Source organism: Sycon ciliatum, chromosome 2 (assembly GCF_964019385.1).
Source record: "Sycon ciliatum chromosome 2, ocSycCili1.1, whole genome shotgun sequence".
NCBI classification, from domain to species: Eukaryota; Metazoa; Porifera; class Calcarea; order Leucosolenida; family Sycettidae; genus Sycon; species Sycon ciliatum.
Window position 1 is genome coordinate 26,144,033 of NC_088644.1, and position 14,070 is coordinate 26,158,102.

Here is a 14,070-nt window from a genome sequence, read left to right on the forward strand (position 1 = left end):
GCTGCCATAGATACACATGCACAACTCTCACTCGAGGCCTCGGGCAAAGCACAAACCCTCATTGGTTGCTCATTGTGTGAGTGCGGTGCGCACTGAGATGCTTGTGCTTATTGTTCGTCTGGAAGCGTGCGGGTCGTTTTGCAAATGTAGTTGACTTATGACCTACATGTAGAAGTAGACCTCTACCGTGCACACACAGTGGTGACAAGTGCAACCAAGCGTACATAAGCTCCCGGCAGAGCTTATTATTCAGTGTTCGTTAACCGTAGGCTTTGAGCAAGAGAACATAACATGTACATGTACATGTAAGCATTGGTTGTGTACATGTACTCTTGATATCTGGTATACTGTGTGCTCTTGGTGAAAGCTTACCTTGTGTTGCTGTGAATAGCTCAGTACGGCAAGGTCGTGGGAACAATCAACATGTAGCTAAGCTTAGCAGCATAAAATTTCCCACATCCAAAAGGCAAGATTCACACAGAAATAATTGTCACTTTGTGGCAAATTTCAAAGGGGCATGCATGTACCGTACCGGTACATGCTGTAGATCTACGCAACATACAAAAAGTAACATACTCAGTACATGTAACTGTTAAAGGGGCACTCCGGGAATATTTTCGGTGGTGTGTTCTCTTCATGGGGGCCTTATATGGCCCCCAAGGAATGGGGAATCGCGAAAACTAGACCCAAAAAGTCGATATATGAAGCCAGGGAGGGCCAAGTTTGTCTCCTCTTTTGATGGTTTTGATGACGTCACGTGTGATTAGTATTCAAATTCTCTGCATTTGAAGATCTTAGTTTTTTGAATTTTCTGGTGATGAAGAACGATGTTTGGTCGACATTCCCAAGCTTCACAACTGCGGACCTACTCTAAGGAACCCGAAGGACCCCCTGAGGTGCCCCTGGTAGAAGCGCAGCCTGATGAGGGCCAGGAGATTGGAGCGGACGACTTCACTGGTCCGAGTACGAGGATCCCGAAATTCTCTCTAGACTATACGCCGTGAGGCATATGGTCAGAACAGTTTTGTTTAGACAAGCTGACGCGAAGTCGGGGTGATGTGTAACGCATGTCAAAGGGCTGTCAATGCTAACAGCTGCAGCGCTCTCTCGACAGCGAAGGTAATCGACTGCCCTCTGCATCACCCCACATTTCTGGCAGGAACACCAATCGTTATTTCCTTGTCGACCAGTGAAGTCGTCCGCTCCAATTTCCTGGCCCTCATCAGGCTGCGCTTCTACCAGGGGCACCTCAGGAGATCGAGTATGGTCGCAGTTGTGAAGCTTGGGAATGTTGACCAAACATCGTTTTTCATCACCAGAAAATTCAAAAAACTAAGATCTTCAAATGCAGAGAATTTGAATACTAATCACACGTGACGTCATCAAAACCATCAAAAGAGGAGACAAACTTGGCCCTCCCTGGCTTCATATATCGACTTTTTGGGTCTAGTTTTCGCGATTCCCCATTCCTTGGGGGCCATATAAGGCCCCCATGAAGAGAACACACCACCGAAAATATTCCCGGAGTGCCCCTTTAAGTCCCGGTTTCGCTCAGTCGGCAGAGCACGAGGGTACAGTAATGGATAATGGTTATCATACGGAATTGCACACTTATTCAGAGAGAGAGAAAGAGTTCTCAGGTAATACACTGTAGTCTAGCATGAAACTAATCCACATGGAACTGATCTGCGGAGAGCTGGTCTTAATCGGCAAGAAACTAATCCCGTAGGAAACTAGAAAGGCAGCAGCTTTTATAGCGAAGGTAGAGAACTAAGGTTGGTAAGACAAGGATTACGAAATCATCCTTCTACAAATTCTAGAATAGTGGAGAAGGTAAACCTAGATCATCATTGCTATACATGTAGATGAAGTGAGCATTGCGTAACATAAACATAATGACTAAGCGAGGTATTCTAGAAGGTGAGATATCTATATTATGCAATTGAGTCAGCAACATTACTCATCAGGCATATTACTGTAAGGTATGGAACAGTCCGGAATCAACGACGTGATTGACTAACTAAAAGGAAGTGGTAGAAGTACTAGTTCTAGAAGTGCTGACAACGAGGTTACAAGCATGGGAGATCTAATTATAGCTTATGACGAGGCTTACGTTTTCGTGCATGTACTACAGTACTAGTAGTCGCAATCAAGTCATGTACATGTCATTTATAATGTATGCATTTCTACCCTAACATAGCTCTCCTCTTTGCGGGCGGATGTCCTCATGCGAAGGAAAAGTAAGAGGGGACATGTACATGAATAGCAGTAAAGAGAGAAAAAAAATTGAAGGCAGTAGTAATGTATGAACTTGATGAAGGAAGAAACATTACGGGTACTAGACTATATCAGTTAGCATTTCCTCATCTGAATCATTAATATGCAGTTCGATTAGATCTTGTTGAGTCGCAGAGACATCAGGTGACGATCCACTCGTAGGTTTGGGAGAGTGATCCTTGGGAGGTGGTGATAGGGGTGGCAGACGGATCCTCCGGCGGCGGTGATTTCCGCTTTGCTGGCGGGGATGGCGAATGTTCCGCAGCAATTTCCGGGGAGGTTGATGATCGGTGAGCCGGGATGGTGCGAGCGGCGCGGCGGGCTCGTAACCCTGCCACTGTCAGTGGTGGTGTCGCCGGGGTCGGGAGAAGGGGTGGTCGAGTTGGTGGAGAGTGATAGCACCGCGTCGTGCTGAACCGAGGCGTCTGCGTAGGCGTGGCCATTGCTGTCACTAACCTGGTGCAGCATAGACACGAAAATAGGCAGGAGGCCGAATTTGAGAACGGGTGCGTTACGTGTTGAGGGTTGCGGAACTGGTTGTGGTGGGGTGGACATTAGAGATGGTGGTGTGTACTGCACAGGTGTGAGGTATGGACGAAGTCTGTTGCGGTGGACGGTTGTGACGCGTTGCATGTGAGGGGTCGTGTGGAAATGGGCTTGCAATGTGTATGTAACGGCAGAAGGACAATTGATGATTTTCCAGGGGCCGGTCCAGTGTTTGAAGAGTTTCGGTGAGACATGAGGTGGCGGGTGAGCATGTAGCCAGACAAAATCTTGATTTTTGAACTGGGAAGCTGTGGCTTTGAGGTCGTAGCGGGCTTTGGAGTACTTGTGGTGTTGATCAGTGTGTTGACGAACGGTGTCAAAGGAAGTCTGAAGGCGAGCTTGGAGATCAGTGACGAACGTTGAGATTGGCTGCGGTGCATGTGGTTGTGGAAGTGGGTACATGAGATGGAGTGGCAACGTAGCTTCACGGCCAAACATGAGGAAGTAGGGCGTGAAACCAGTCGTTGAGTGGACACTGGTGTTGTAGGGGAGCATCGTGGTACGGAGATGTTTATCCCAGTCGGATTGCGTGTCGTTCGTGTAAGCTTTGAGAATGTTCTGGACCGTACGGTTTGATCGTTCGACGAGGCCGTCACATTGAGGATGATACGGAGTGGTGCGTGTTTTGTGGATGTGGAGCGTCTTGCATAGATCCTGGAAGAGGTCGGATTCGAACTGGGAGCCTTGGTCGGAGTGTATTTGCTCAGGTACTCCATAGCGAGAGAATATGTGGCTAGTGAGTGTATCGGCAACTGTGGTGGCTTGGATATTACGGAGCGGGAACAACTCTAACCATTTGGTGAAGTAATCGACAACGGCCATGATGTAAAGATTACCACCATTTGAACGAGGTAGAGGACCCATGAAGTCCATAGCAATGATCTGGTATGGGCGTGTAGCTGTGATGTGTTGAAGAGGAGCTCGGGCAACAGGATTCTTGTGCTTGTTCTGTTGGCATTCCAGACATCGAGTACAGTAGCGGTCAATGGCTGCTTTCATTCCTGGCCAGAAATAATGCTCGTTGACACGTGCAAGGGTGCGTTTTGTACTGAAGTGTCCAGAAGTCGGAGGAGCGTGTGCATCGTGGATCAGGGGAGTCTGCATAATGGAGGGAACAACTATCTGGAGCTTATCATGGTGTGTGTGGAAGAGAAGGTCGTCATGGATAGAGAGTTGATCGTGGATCTTGAGCAGGGCAGTAACGGTGGGTGAATCGGTTGGTTGTGGAAATGGTTTTCCTGAAGTGACGCGGTGGATCACGGAGGAAATGGCGGAATCGTCTTGTTGAGCTTGAAGCCATGTCGTGTGAGAATGTGGAGTGTCTGTAAAGACGAGTGCGGTGATGTGGGAAACTGGCAGTGTAGATGTCATGGGCCGGTGGGTAGTGGTGTCCGTGGGGGAGGATATGTCCGCATGTGGATAGCGTGAAAGAGCATCGGCGTTGCCGTGAGACTTTCCAGCGCGGTGTTGAATGGTGTAGGAGAACTCTGCCATACGTTCTAACCAACGGGAGACTTGACCGGTAGGCGATTTGAATGTATGCAGCCATGTGAGAGCTCCGTGATCGGTGCGTAGAGTGAATGGTGCATGGAGAAGATAGTGGCGGAAGTGCTCAGTGGCCCAAACGATACCCAGCATCTCCAAGCGGGTGGTGCTGTAGTTACGTTCAGCCTTGTTAGTAGCACGACTGGCGAAGGCAATGGGACGCTCTCGACCCGTACTGTCAAGTTGAGAGAGCACTGCGCCAAGGGCGTCGATGGATGCATCTGTGTCAAGGATGAAGGGTTTGTTGAAATCGGGATACTGGAGAACGGATGTGGTAAGAATCACGGTGCGTAATGCGTCAAAGGCCTGTTGATGATCGTCTGTCCAATGGAACGGTGTGTTGGGAACGATGAGGTGTTGGAGTGGTCGTGCAATGTGCGTGTAGCGATGAACAAACTTACGGTAGTAGCCTGCAAAGCCGAGGAAGGTGCGGAGTGCCTTGACGGATCATTGGTGTCATTGGTGTGTACTCCTTCGGCCGAGATGACATGACCGAGGTAGAGGATACGTGCACGGAGAAGGCGACACTTACGGGGTTTCACTTTGAGACCTGCAGATCTTAGTCTTTCCAGAACCAATCGAAGACTGCGGAGATGCTCTGCAGCTGATTTGCCAAACACAATGATGTCGTCGAGGTAGATCAGGCAATGCTTTCCAAGCAGATCACGGAGAATTGAGGTCATTGTTCTCTGGAATGTGGCTGGAGCGTTGGAGAGACCGAACGGCATACGGCGGAACTGGTACAGACCGTTCCTGGTGACAAACGCGGTGTATTGCCTGGAATCTTCTGCCATAGGGACTTGCCAGTATCCGGATTGGAGATCCAGGGTCGAGAAGTGGGTACAGCCCGCGAGCGCGTCTAGCGTGTCGTCGATACGCGGGAGAGGAAAGCTGTCCTTCCGGGTGATGGCATTCAAGCGCCGGTTGGGATAAATAATGTTTGTAATTATTTGTACTGAACTCGTAGTCTGAAGTAGATCATTCATTTGTAGATCATTCACAGTCTGTGATTCAGATCAGTGCAGTCCGCGATCCTCGTAGACTCTACTGTACATGTACTCCCCGGACTGGTGCACCCCACACCTAGTACCTAGTACCTGTAGTGTAGATCTACGCTGGCTACTGTCGACATGTCTGACACTGACCAGTGACGTGACCACCGTACCAGTCTGTAGTAGTGACAGTACTTACAGGTCAACTGACTCAACTCCCTGGTTTTGTCCATATGCGGGTACATGTACATGTACCCGAATCTGCCGCGCTCCTGATCAAACACAGCACAAACACACTTGTCTTGACTTGAGTCTTGATAGCTTCAGGAAGTTCAGACAGGCTTGGTGCAGCTCAGGCGTTGTCATTCTCAATTATTTTTCTCCTTCCCTTTGAATTATAAATTTTCTTCTTCCTTCTTGACCCAATCAACTACAAATCATGGTATGTACGTATTGTTGCTGCTAGGAGTTGTATCCTTGCGTAACCACTGTACCGTTGTTGTGTAATCCCCTCCGACTGGTGCAGTCTGGTAGTTCGAGCGTTTGTGAGATCGATCCTGAGCTGAAGGCGAAGTTGAGAAAATTTCGCTTCCGAAAAGAAACAACCAATGGAGCCATTGTTAGTAAGTTTGGACGTACCTCGCATTTGGTCATTATAATTTGGTTGTTTTTAATATACACAAGCTCCTGATAGCCGTTCACTAATTGTGTGCTTCTAAAACTTTATATTTACAATATAAACATTCGTCTTCCTGCAAGTCTATGTTTCGAACTAGTATTGGGTTATAATACCAAGTCTATGCATGCAGCACGTAGAAGTCTAGAAGGTAAAATAGCTATTCTGTCGGAAAACATCATCCATCAGGATGACTTCCATGCACACTAATTTTTTTAGTGTACAGGTACATCAGTTTGATTGAATATTCGACGTGGAGATAATAACCGTAAAATAACAAAATTAAACTGGCGCTCGTGTCAAACAGCAAAGCAGCAAAGGTTTAGTTCCAGAATGTTTTCTTGTCACATTTATCAATGTAATCTCGTGACTGACAGAAAATAGATCAACAGCAGTAGGATAATATACACTTGAGTTTAACCCTTTGTGTACCAGGCATCTAATGTATGCGCAGGGTACTCATCGGTAATGATGGACCTATACTATAGCATAAAACTAAGACACATTTTGTATGTGCAAGTTATGTTTTTTTGAATCTGTTGGTATCAATGTGTCCAGGTAAGAAAATATTTTGACCGAGCACACAAATACAGATACAGGCCATACCTGGAATACCTATTTCTGAGTCAATTGTCCATATTCCTGACAATTTAGATCCGTGTACTTGGAATCGTGAATATACTTGCTGACATTGCCCTTCTTCACACAGAGCAACAGGAGACCACTGCACTAGTGTATAGCCGCCAGTTGCATGCTTCAACAATAGCGAAATGGACGGAAAAGAGCCATATTGCGTGAATACCAGATGCCAAACAATTGCATCAAAATTTCAAATTATTGAAATTGTGTCAGATTTGAATATGTACTTTTCACTTATCTACTTGCGTCCAGCGAGGGTATTGGCGATTGAGAAGACCAGGAATAGTCGATGGGTGAGGAAATTCACCTGCCTTGATTATTTCAGGCCATCGCTGCGCTCCCTCTCGCTGCTGCTTGGAGAGCGAATACTACAATGGCTTCAGCGATGGAAATTCTCATTTTCGATTCAGATCCTGAGATTATATCGCTACTACAACTCTCTCTTGGCGTTCACCATCACTAGTAGACATCGACAACAGCTAGAGCAAGCTATATTCCAGATACAAGCAGCGTAACCGAACGAAAACACGATCGAAATTGCTAAAATATATCGCAGAGCGCTGAAATTGCAAAGCGCACTTTTCGCCGCTTTCGTTCTCCATACTTTCAAATGGCAACCTACCCACATCATACATCAAAATTTGCAGTGGGATCTCAGCTGCCCAGCGCAAAAACCGCGAGTCAATCGGAGCAAGGACGCCGCCGAACGGCGCGGCGCAGTGCGGTGCGTCGAACCGTAACATACGTTACGGTTCGAGATGGGGCTGGTACACAAAGGGTTAAGGTGACAGCGTGCAAAATAGTGATATTAAACAAATACGTGACTATTTAAAAGATTATCAGGGGAGTGCGAAGGATGTTACAAGTGCAGTCTTTAATAGGGTGCATTCTTATATTCTCTAGCTTCTCGGAGAAGAAGAAAAGAGAAGTTGAAGAAACTGGAATAATTCAAGAACGGGTCTCGAAGAATTCGGAGATATTTTGCACATGTCAAGCGCCAAAGGGGCCGCGATCTTGAGTTATGAATGCAGTATGCACATGTGTGTATGCGAAAAGGGAAATGCGTACACTCATGATCAACACGTGGCTTTTAGCTGTAATTTGCATGCGCTGATCCCAAACCGCGGGAATCTCCAAGTTTCAACCACCTCTGAAGCTTGGAGAGCTTTGGGGGGGGGGGGGGTGCATTGGTAAAATGGGTGAGTGGAATAATTACAAAACAAGTGTGAGTTCTTCAAGCACTATTTTACACGCTTTCACCTTAAACTCAAGTGTATACTACTGCTGTTATCTATTTTCTGCCAGTCACGAGATTCCATTGATAAATAATAATAATAATAAATAATAAAACAGGTCGCGTAATGAAGCAGCATAACGATAGATGTGCAAAGTCATGATGCCTGGTCCGCTTCTGTCCTGGGTTCACTGATAAATGTGACAAGAAAATGTTCTGGAACTAAATCGTTGCTGCTTTGTTGTTTGACATGAGCGCCAGTGTAATTTGTTCGTAGCTATCTTGGCTTTAAAGTACAGATGTATGTCCTTTCGGGGCACAGTCCAGTACGTACATGTGTTCAGTGTAATTACACTACGCATACTACATGATTGTACTCTATTCCGAGGTCGATTGACTCAGACTGGTATAGCATAGTGCAGAGTCCTCGAAAGATAGTACTTTATAGTCCAGGGTATGGTTATATTCAGGGTACTTTATGCTGAAGTTTCACTGCACGGGTACTAATATCCCAGTCCATAGCCCCCCCCCCCCCCCCCAGAGTGTAATTCCTGATCGGTCACAGTGTACAAGCCTGCTCGGTGAAACTCCTTAATTGCATCATTTTTTTTGGTGCAGAGCGATCAGTCATGCCGACAAATCCTTCAATATTTGCAGTCAAACCGGCACCGGTAGGCTTCCTCGGGGTAAATTGCCTAAAACTGCGCTTTTAATCCACGAAACACAAGGTCTGCAGCACGTGGAAAGCTAAATGGGGAACGCAGTTTAGGTTTGTGGTGGGCGCATGCAGCCTCTCTGTCTCCAACGCAACAAGGCCTGTGGGAATGCCCTATTCAATATAACAAGGCATACTTAGCATACTTTGAGAAGTCACGTAGAGCAAAACCCAACAGGGCGGATTTTTACGGATGAAAATTACGTGCAGTTCCTACGTTATTTTCGTATGTACCTGTAATTACGTAGAGCGAAACCTCCCTAGTGTTACCACTCTGAGTTTTATATGCATGTATGTATAAATGTGAACCGTTCGGATATGACCATGAATATTAGTATCGTCTGCTTGACTTTCTCTTGCTCTCTGTGTTTGTTGTTTAGTGAAAGTTGATAAGGCAGCTCTCCTCGTGAAGGTTGACGAGGAGTATGACGTAAGTTGCATAATGATGGGTTGTTGTTGGTGGAGAACATGTGTGACTGTCGATCATGCTGCCTTTCTTGTGCTGGTCCACGAGCACTTATGGTACCACTCAACACATTGTGTAACACTTGAAAAGCGTTAACGAAAAATCACTAAATTTTAATTCACATCCACGATCTCATAGTTTTCTGTTTTGCTCAGTTTGAGTGGTCAGTACGCCCACAGGATGATTACCTACCACTAACCCCTTTACTTGTAAGAGAAATAGTCATGGGCAGCCGGCTCCCAGGTGGTTTTCTCGTGATCTCTCAAATCACGTGAATTCCGCTGCTCGGAGAGGTGCACTCAGCGGAGAAATTTCACCGGTACGAGTCCCTGGACTTGAGTCACTCCTCATGCACGGAAATCAGTGTTGTTGTGTCCTCTCGCGGGTCTATACAACTCCCTGATATCCACCAATGCACCTGTGTCCTTTTCCTATATTGTTTTCTTCATTGCAGGATATTCCTCTCGATGAACTGGCAGAAGAGCTGCCAACGTCTCAGCCTAGATATCCTACTTGTCATTACATGATTGTGTTTTCTTCTAAGATATACATACAGTGTAACTTGTTTTTACTAAATCTCTTGTGTACTAGTCTTCCGCTGATTGTGGGTCCTAATCAGATTTGACAGTCAGGTCTTTGAGAATAATATTGAAGGCAAAGGAAACGGACTGTAGTAGTGCACCCGGTGTGTCCTTTGCTAGTCAATTCACAGTGATTTCTGAATTGAGCCTGTGTTCAGTTGCCTAGACACATTCCCTGTGCATACCAGAATCAGTATTTATTGCTTAACCGCTGAGGTCTGGCTGTGTGAGTCCTGTGTTGTGCTCCTTGACTGAATTGTCTTACGTTTGTGGTGTATAGCTATAAGTATGAGCACAAAGATGGCCGTCTGTCCTATCCTCTCTGCTTCATCTTCTACTCACCGGAAGGTATGTCTGTGTGGCTGACATCATGATATAAAAGCTAGTGGGGCGTCGGTGTGCTTGGTAGTATTATGTAAAATGGTTTTATGTGTCGGTACTTGTGGTTGGTATTGATGTGTGAGTGCGCACAAACACACACACTCTCTCTCCCTCCCTCCCTCTCCAAAGTGTATAGGTCAGACAGTTTTTGCGGTATAGCAGAATTAAGTCCGGACAGTCGTCCATTGGATTACTTCTGAAGTACATGTACTCGATGTAATTCAACATGAGTGGAATGTGATCACTGTACACGTACCTCATTCTCCCTCGGTCTCTTTGCTTGTGTTCACTGTGTGTGTGTGTTGCTGTTGTTGCTGCTGCTGCTGCTGCTGTTGTTGTTGTTGTTGTTCTTGCCGTTTTCGACAGGTTGCAGTGTTGACCTAAATATGATGTATGCTGGTTCTAAGACTTCGCTTACCAAGGAGGCAGATATTGGAAAAGTAAGTTAGTGCTTCAATAGTATTAAAGGGGAAGTTAAGTCTGAAATCAAACTTTCACCAGTTGTAGTCTTCGGGGTGCTGAGTCGAATGGTCTTGGTCTGAGGAGGCTGAGACGCTCCCTTCCTCCTTTATTCCCAATCGAGCTCGCCACTTCTATCGAAACTGGGTGACTGCGCCCTACTACAGTCCATTTCAAAACTATAGACGCGTAGGGTTTTTGAAATATTTCAAATTTGGCTGGACCTTTTTGAGAATAGTTTTCGGAATATTGCTCAGGATCGCTCCACAATTACTCTCATTATAGTTTCTAAACGATTGGATAACAGACGCCCAATTTGGAAAAAATTATGCACAAAGTGATCACAGATTTTATGTGGTATAGATGCTGGCGTAGCGGTTTTTGCCTAGGTACGCGTCTATAGTTTTGAAATGGACTGTAGATGGGGATTTGTATGCAAAATGTCACTAAAAGCGCCATTTCGTTCTTATAAAAGCACGGATGACCGCGATTGGCCCATATGTTGTAATCTTTTGGACGCTGAGTCGACTGGTTTTGGTCTGAGAAGGCTGGAATGCACCGTTTGGCCCTTGTTCCCAATCGAACATGGTTGAATAAGCGGTCACGTGCCCATGCGTATCCCAGTCACCTGGTCACCGTGCCTGCAGGCGACAACTTTCACACCAATGTTAAACTCAAAGGTTCAAAGGCTCAACTCGAGTGACAGTAACGCGCTCAAACAGGCTGTAAGTTGTACCCTGCAGGCACGGTGACCAGGTGACTGGTACATAGTGTACGCATGAGCACGTGACCGCTTATTCAACCGTCTTCGATCCTAAATATTAGTGCAATTGTGCACTAAGTTACGTACATGTACTGGTAATGTCTTTGCTGCCGGTCTAAAAAAATGAATTTCCCTCGTTCGTGATTTGTTTGTAGATCTTCGAAGTGCGTTCCACAGAAGACATCACTGAAGAATGGCTGAAATCCAAGCTGGGTTTCTTCCAGTAAGGCTCGTTCGAACCTGCCAGGAGTGACTTTCATGCACTTTTTGTCTTACATAATGTACATGCGAGATGAACTTTCGCTTGTATCTCATGTACTGTATATTTATGTACTGATCATCAGCATATTTCAACCGAACCCTCATACCACAAAGAATATTGTTCTCCTAAGTATTTAGCACCAGTGCCCTGGTACAAATCAGACCGTTTTCCCTTGAACTTTCATGATTTATGGCATTTTTTCAGTGAGTGCTGGTTCTTCACTCTGAATTTCAATCTTCAGTTTTTCCCCCAATGCTCTATGAGCGTGACACATAAGCATTGGGAGGACCCGGTTACATGTCTATAAACTACACTGTATGTGCTGTTGCGCAGTTTGAAGGAGTGAGTGGCATGTGCAGGTGTGGTCAGTCCACTGCAATGTAGGCTTTGCAGGGTCTGTACAGTAAACCAAAGTGTGTAGCTCTGTATCTATTCTGCCTAATACCACTTCTATGGTGACATTGGGGGGGGGGGGGGGGGGGTCCCGGTTACTGGTATCTTGGATCATTGTCATACCATAGCTTCATGGCCAAATCACCTTATCACTCTGGTGATAATGGGCGAATTGATGTGTGTTTTCACCTTTTCTGTCCCTCCAGGAACTTGCGATTCCGCGGCCGCGTTGTTTTCCGCGATTTGAACAAAAGTCCGTGATATCCGCGATATTTGAAAAATCATCCGCGTTATTATAGAGAACTGTCCTTGATACCTGAAAATCACCACGATATTTCAAAAAGCAACCGCGATATTCGAGTCTTTCTTCGATGTTGTTTAGTTCTTCAAGCTCGTCAGTAGTTTACTTGTGAGATCGACACCAGAATGGAGAAGTTTCTGGGCAAATCAGCGGCTGAACAGTCACAAAATACGGCTCGCGTCGAGTGTTGTCCGAGGATATGAGGAAAGCTGTCTTGCAAGCTCCTGTCAGGCAGTTGAACACATTCAGCGCAGCACACGTTCTTTTTTGTCATGCATGATTTATGCTGTGCGACTCATACACCGTACAGCACTACAGTTCAAGTACCAAAATCGGCCGCAATTTCCGCAATTTTACCACAATAATCCCGCAATATTTGACAAAATCCGCAATATTCTCCGCAATTTGTGGCATTTTTACCTAGCAACTTTTTCCGCGATATTTCCGAAATGTCTCCGCAAGTTTCTGGAGGGACAGCCTTTTGTACAACAAGCAGTAATGCATAACTGAGGCTGCGTTTACACGACAATGAAGTACGACCGAAACGGAACGAACTCGTTGCGTTAACATATCGTTTACGCGACAACGCTCGAAAACGATACTAAACGGAACGAAATGGAAACGCACTTCAAAGTGTTTAGAAACGTTTTCGAAACGTTTTCGCTCTCGTGTAAACGGTTTGGAAACGATTCGAGGCCAGCACGTTTTCGTTCCGTTCCATTTCGTCTCTGTGTAAACGCAGTCTGAAAAATGCTTTGGTGAACAGCCTCTTTTACGGGCAAAAGCAACAGAATGATGAGAAACCAGGGTATGATAGGAAGATAATAATTATTGATAATAGTACACAGGTACTAGGTGTGGAAAATATGTCTCCTGAGTGGCGAGAGTTTTACACTAAAACACAACTGGTTTAGATCCGGCTTTCAACCACCGCCAGCTCCCTGAGCTCGTTAGCTGGAAAATGCTTTGTTGGTGCGATAGGGAATGGGGTACGAGATTGATGTGAGAGCCAGGAAAGGAACACCATGACCTGAACAGCAGACTCAATTTCGATGTACAGTAGGTATCGCCGCGGTTATAGCGTGGGTGTTTGAAAAACGACATTTGATTCTTATTGCCGATATTTCTTACACACGATAAATCACGTGTGACATATCATATGCACGTGTGACATAATACATGTTTGGCATGTGGACACGTACAATCATCATGATCATGTAGGTCTACACAATCATGATACACACGGATCAGACTCGCGGTCGTGCTAGGCGACTGCGGAGCAGCAGATAGGAGAGAAGTCGGAAGAAAGAGTCCGACTGGACAGAAAAAGTGGTACAATGCTCAGTTGGACATAACTCTCTTTTTGTGTTGAATATTATTGTATTGAGCATGCACAGAGCACAGATGTTATTACTACAGGCGATACACTTTGCACTAATCTGTCATATTTTGCTACACAAAATCTATTCTTAGGGCCGATATATTCTACTATGCGATAATACTGCTTGTAAGAATAAAAATACACATAAAATAGGTGTTATGATTATGAAAAAAATGAGTGGTCATTCTTGTAGGCAGTATATTCTTGTATACGACCACACTATAACCGATACGCACTGTATATGATTGTGTACTTGCTATTGTCACCACTTTTTTGGTGGACCCCACGTCTACTGTATCTCTTTAGTGTAAAGATTCTATTCTACTACTAAATAAGCAAAGGAGGAAAGGAAATAAATGGCAGGAAGACAGAAAAATCAGAAAGGGTAGGCAAGAACACCTGCTTCCGCAACCACTAGCTCAGCAGAAACAGCAGGTGTTGCAGGAGAGAAAATGCTCC

At 45.6% G+C, this 14,070-nt stretch overlaps 1 protein-coding gene across 1 annotated transcript; it reads left to right on the forward strand.

The window, feature by feature from the left end:
* Positions 1-5,647: 5,647 nt before the first annotated feature.
* LOC135809396 (glia maturation factor gamma-like) lies at positions 5,648-11,847 on the forward strand. The gene is made up of 7 exons (XM_065322736.1): positions 5,648-5,802; positions 5,887-5,983; positions 9,005-9,054; positions 9,545-9,594; positions 9,937-10,019; positions 10,419-10,492; positions 11,430-11,847. Exons 1-7 carry the CDS (start codon positions 5,800-5,802, stop codon positions 11,499-11,501), a joined length of 429 nt encoding a protein of 142 aa, XP_065178808.1. The 5' UTR covers positions 5,648-5,799; the 3' UTR covers positions 11,502-11,847.
* Positions 11,848-14,070: the final 2,223 nt, after the last annotated feature.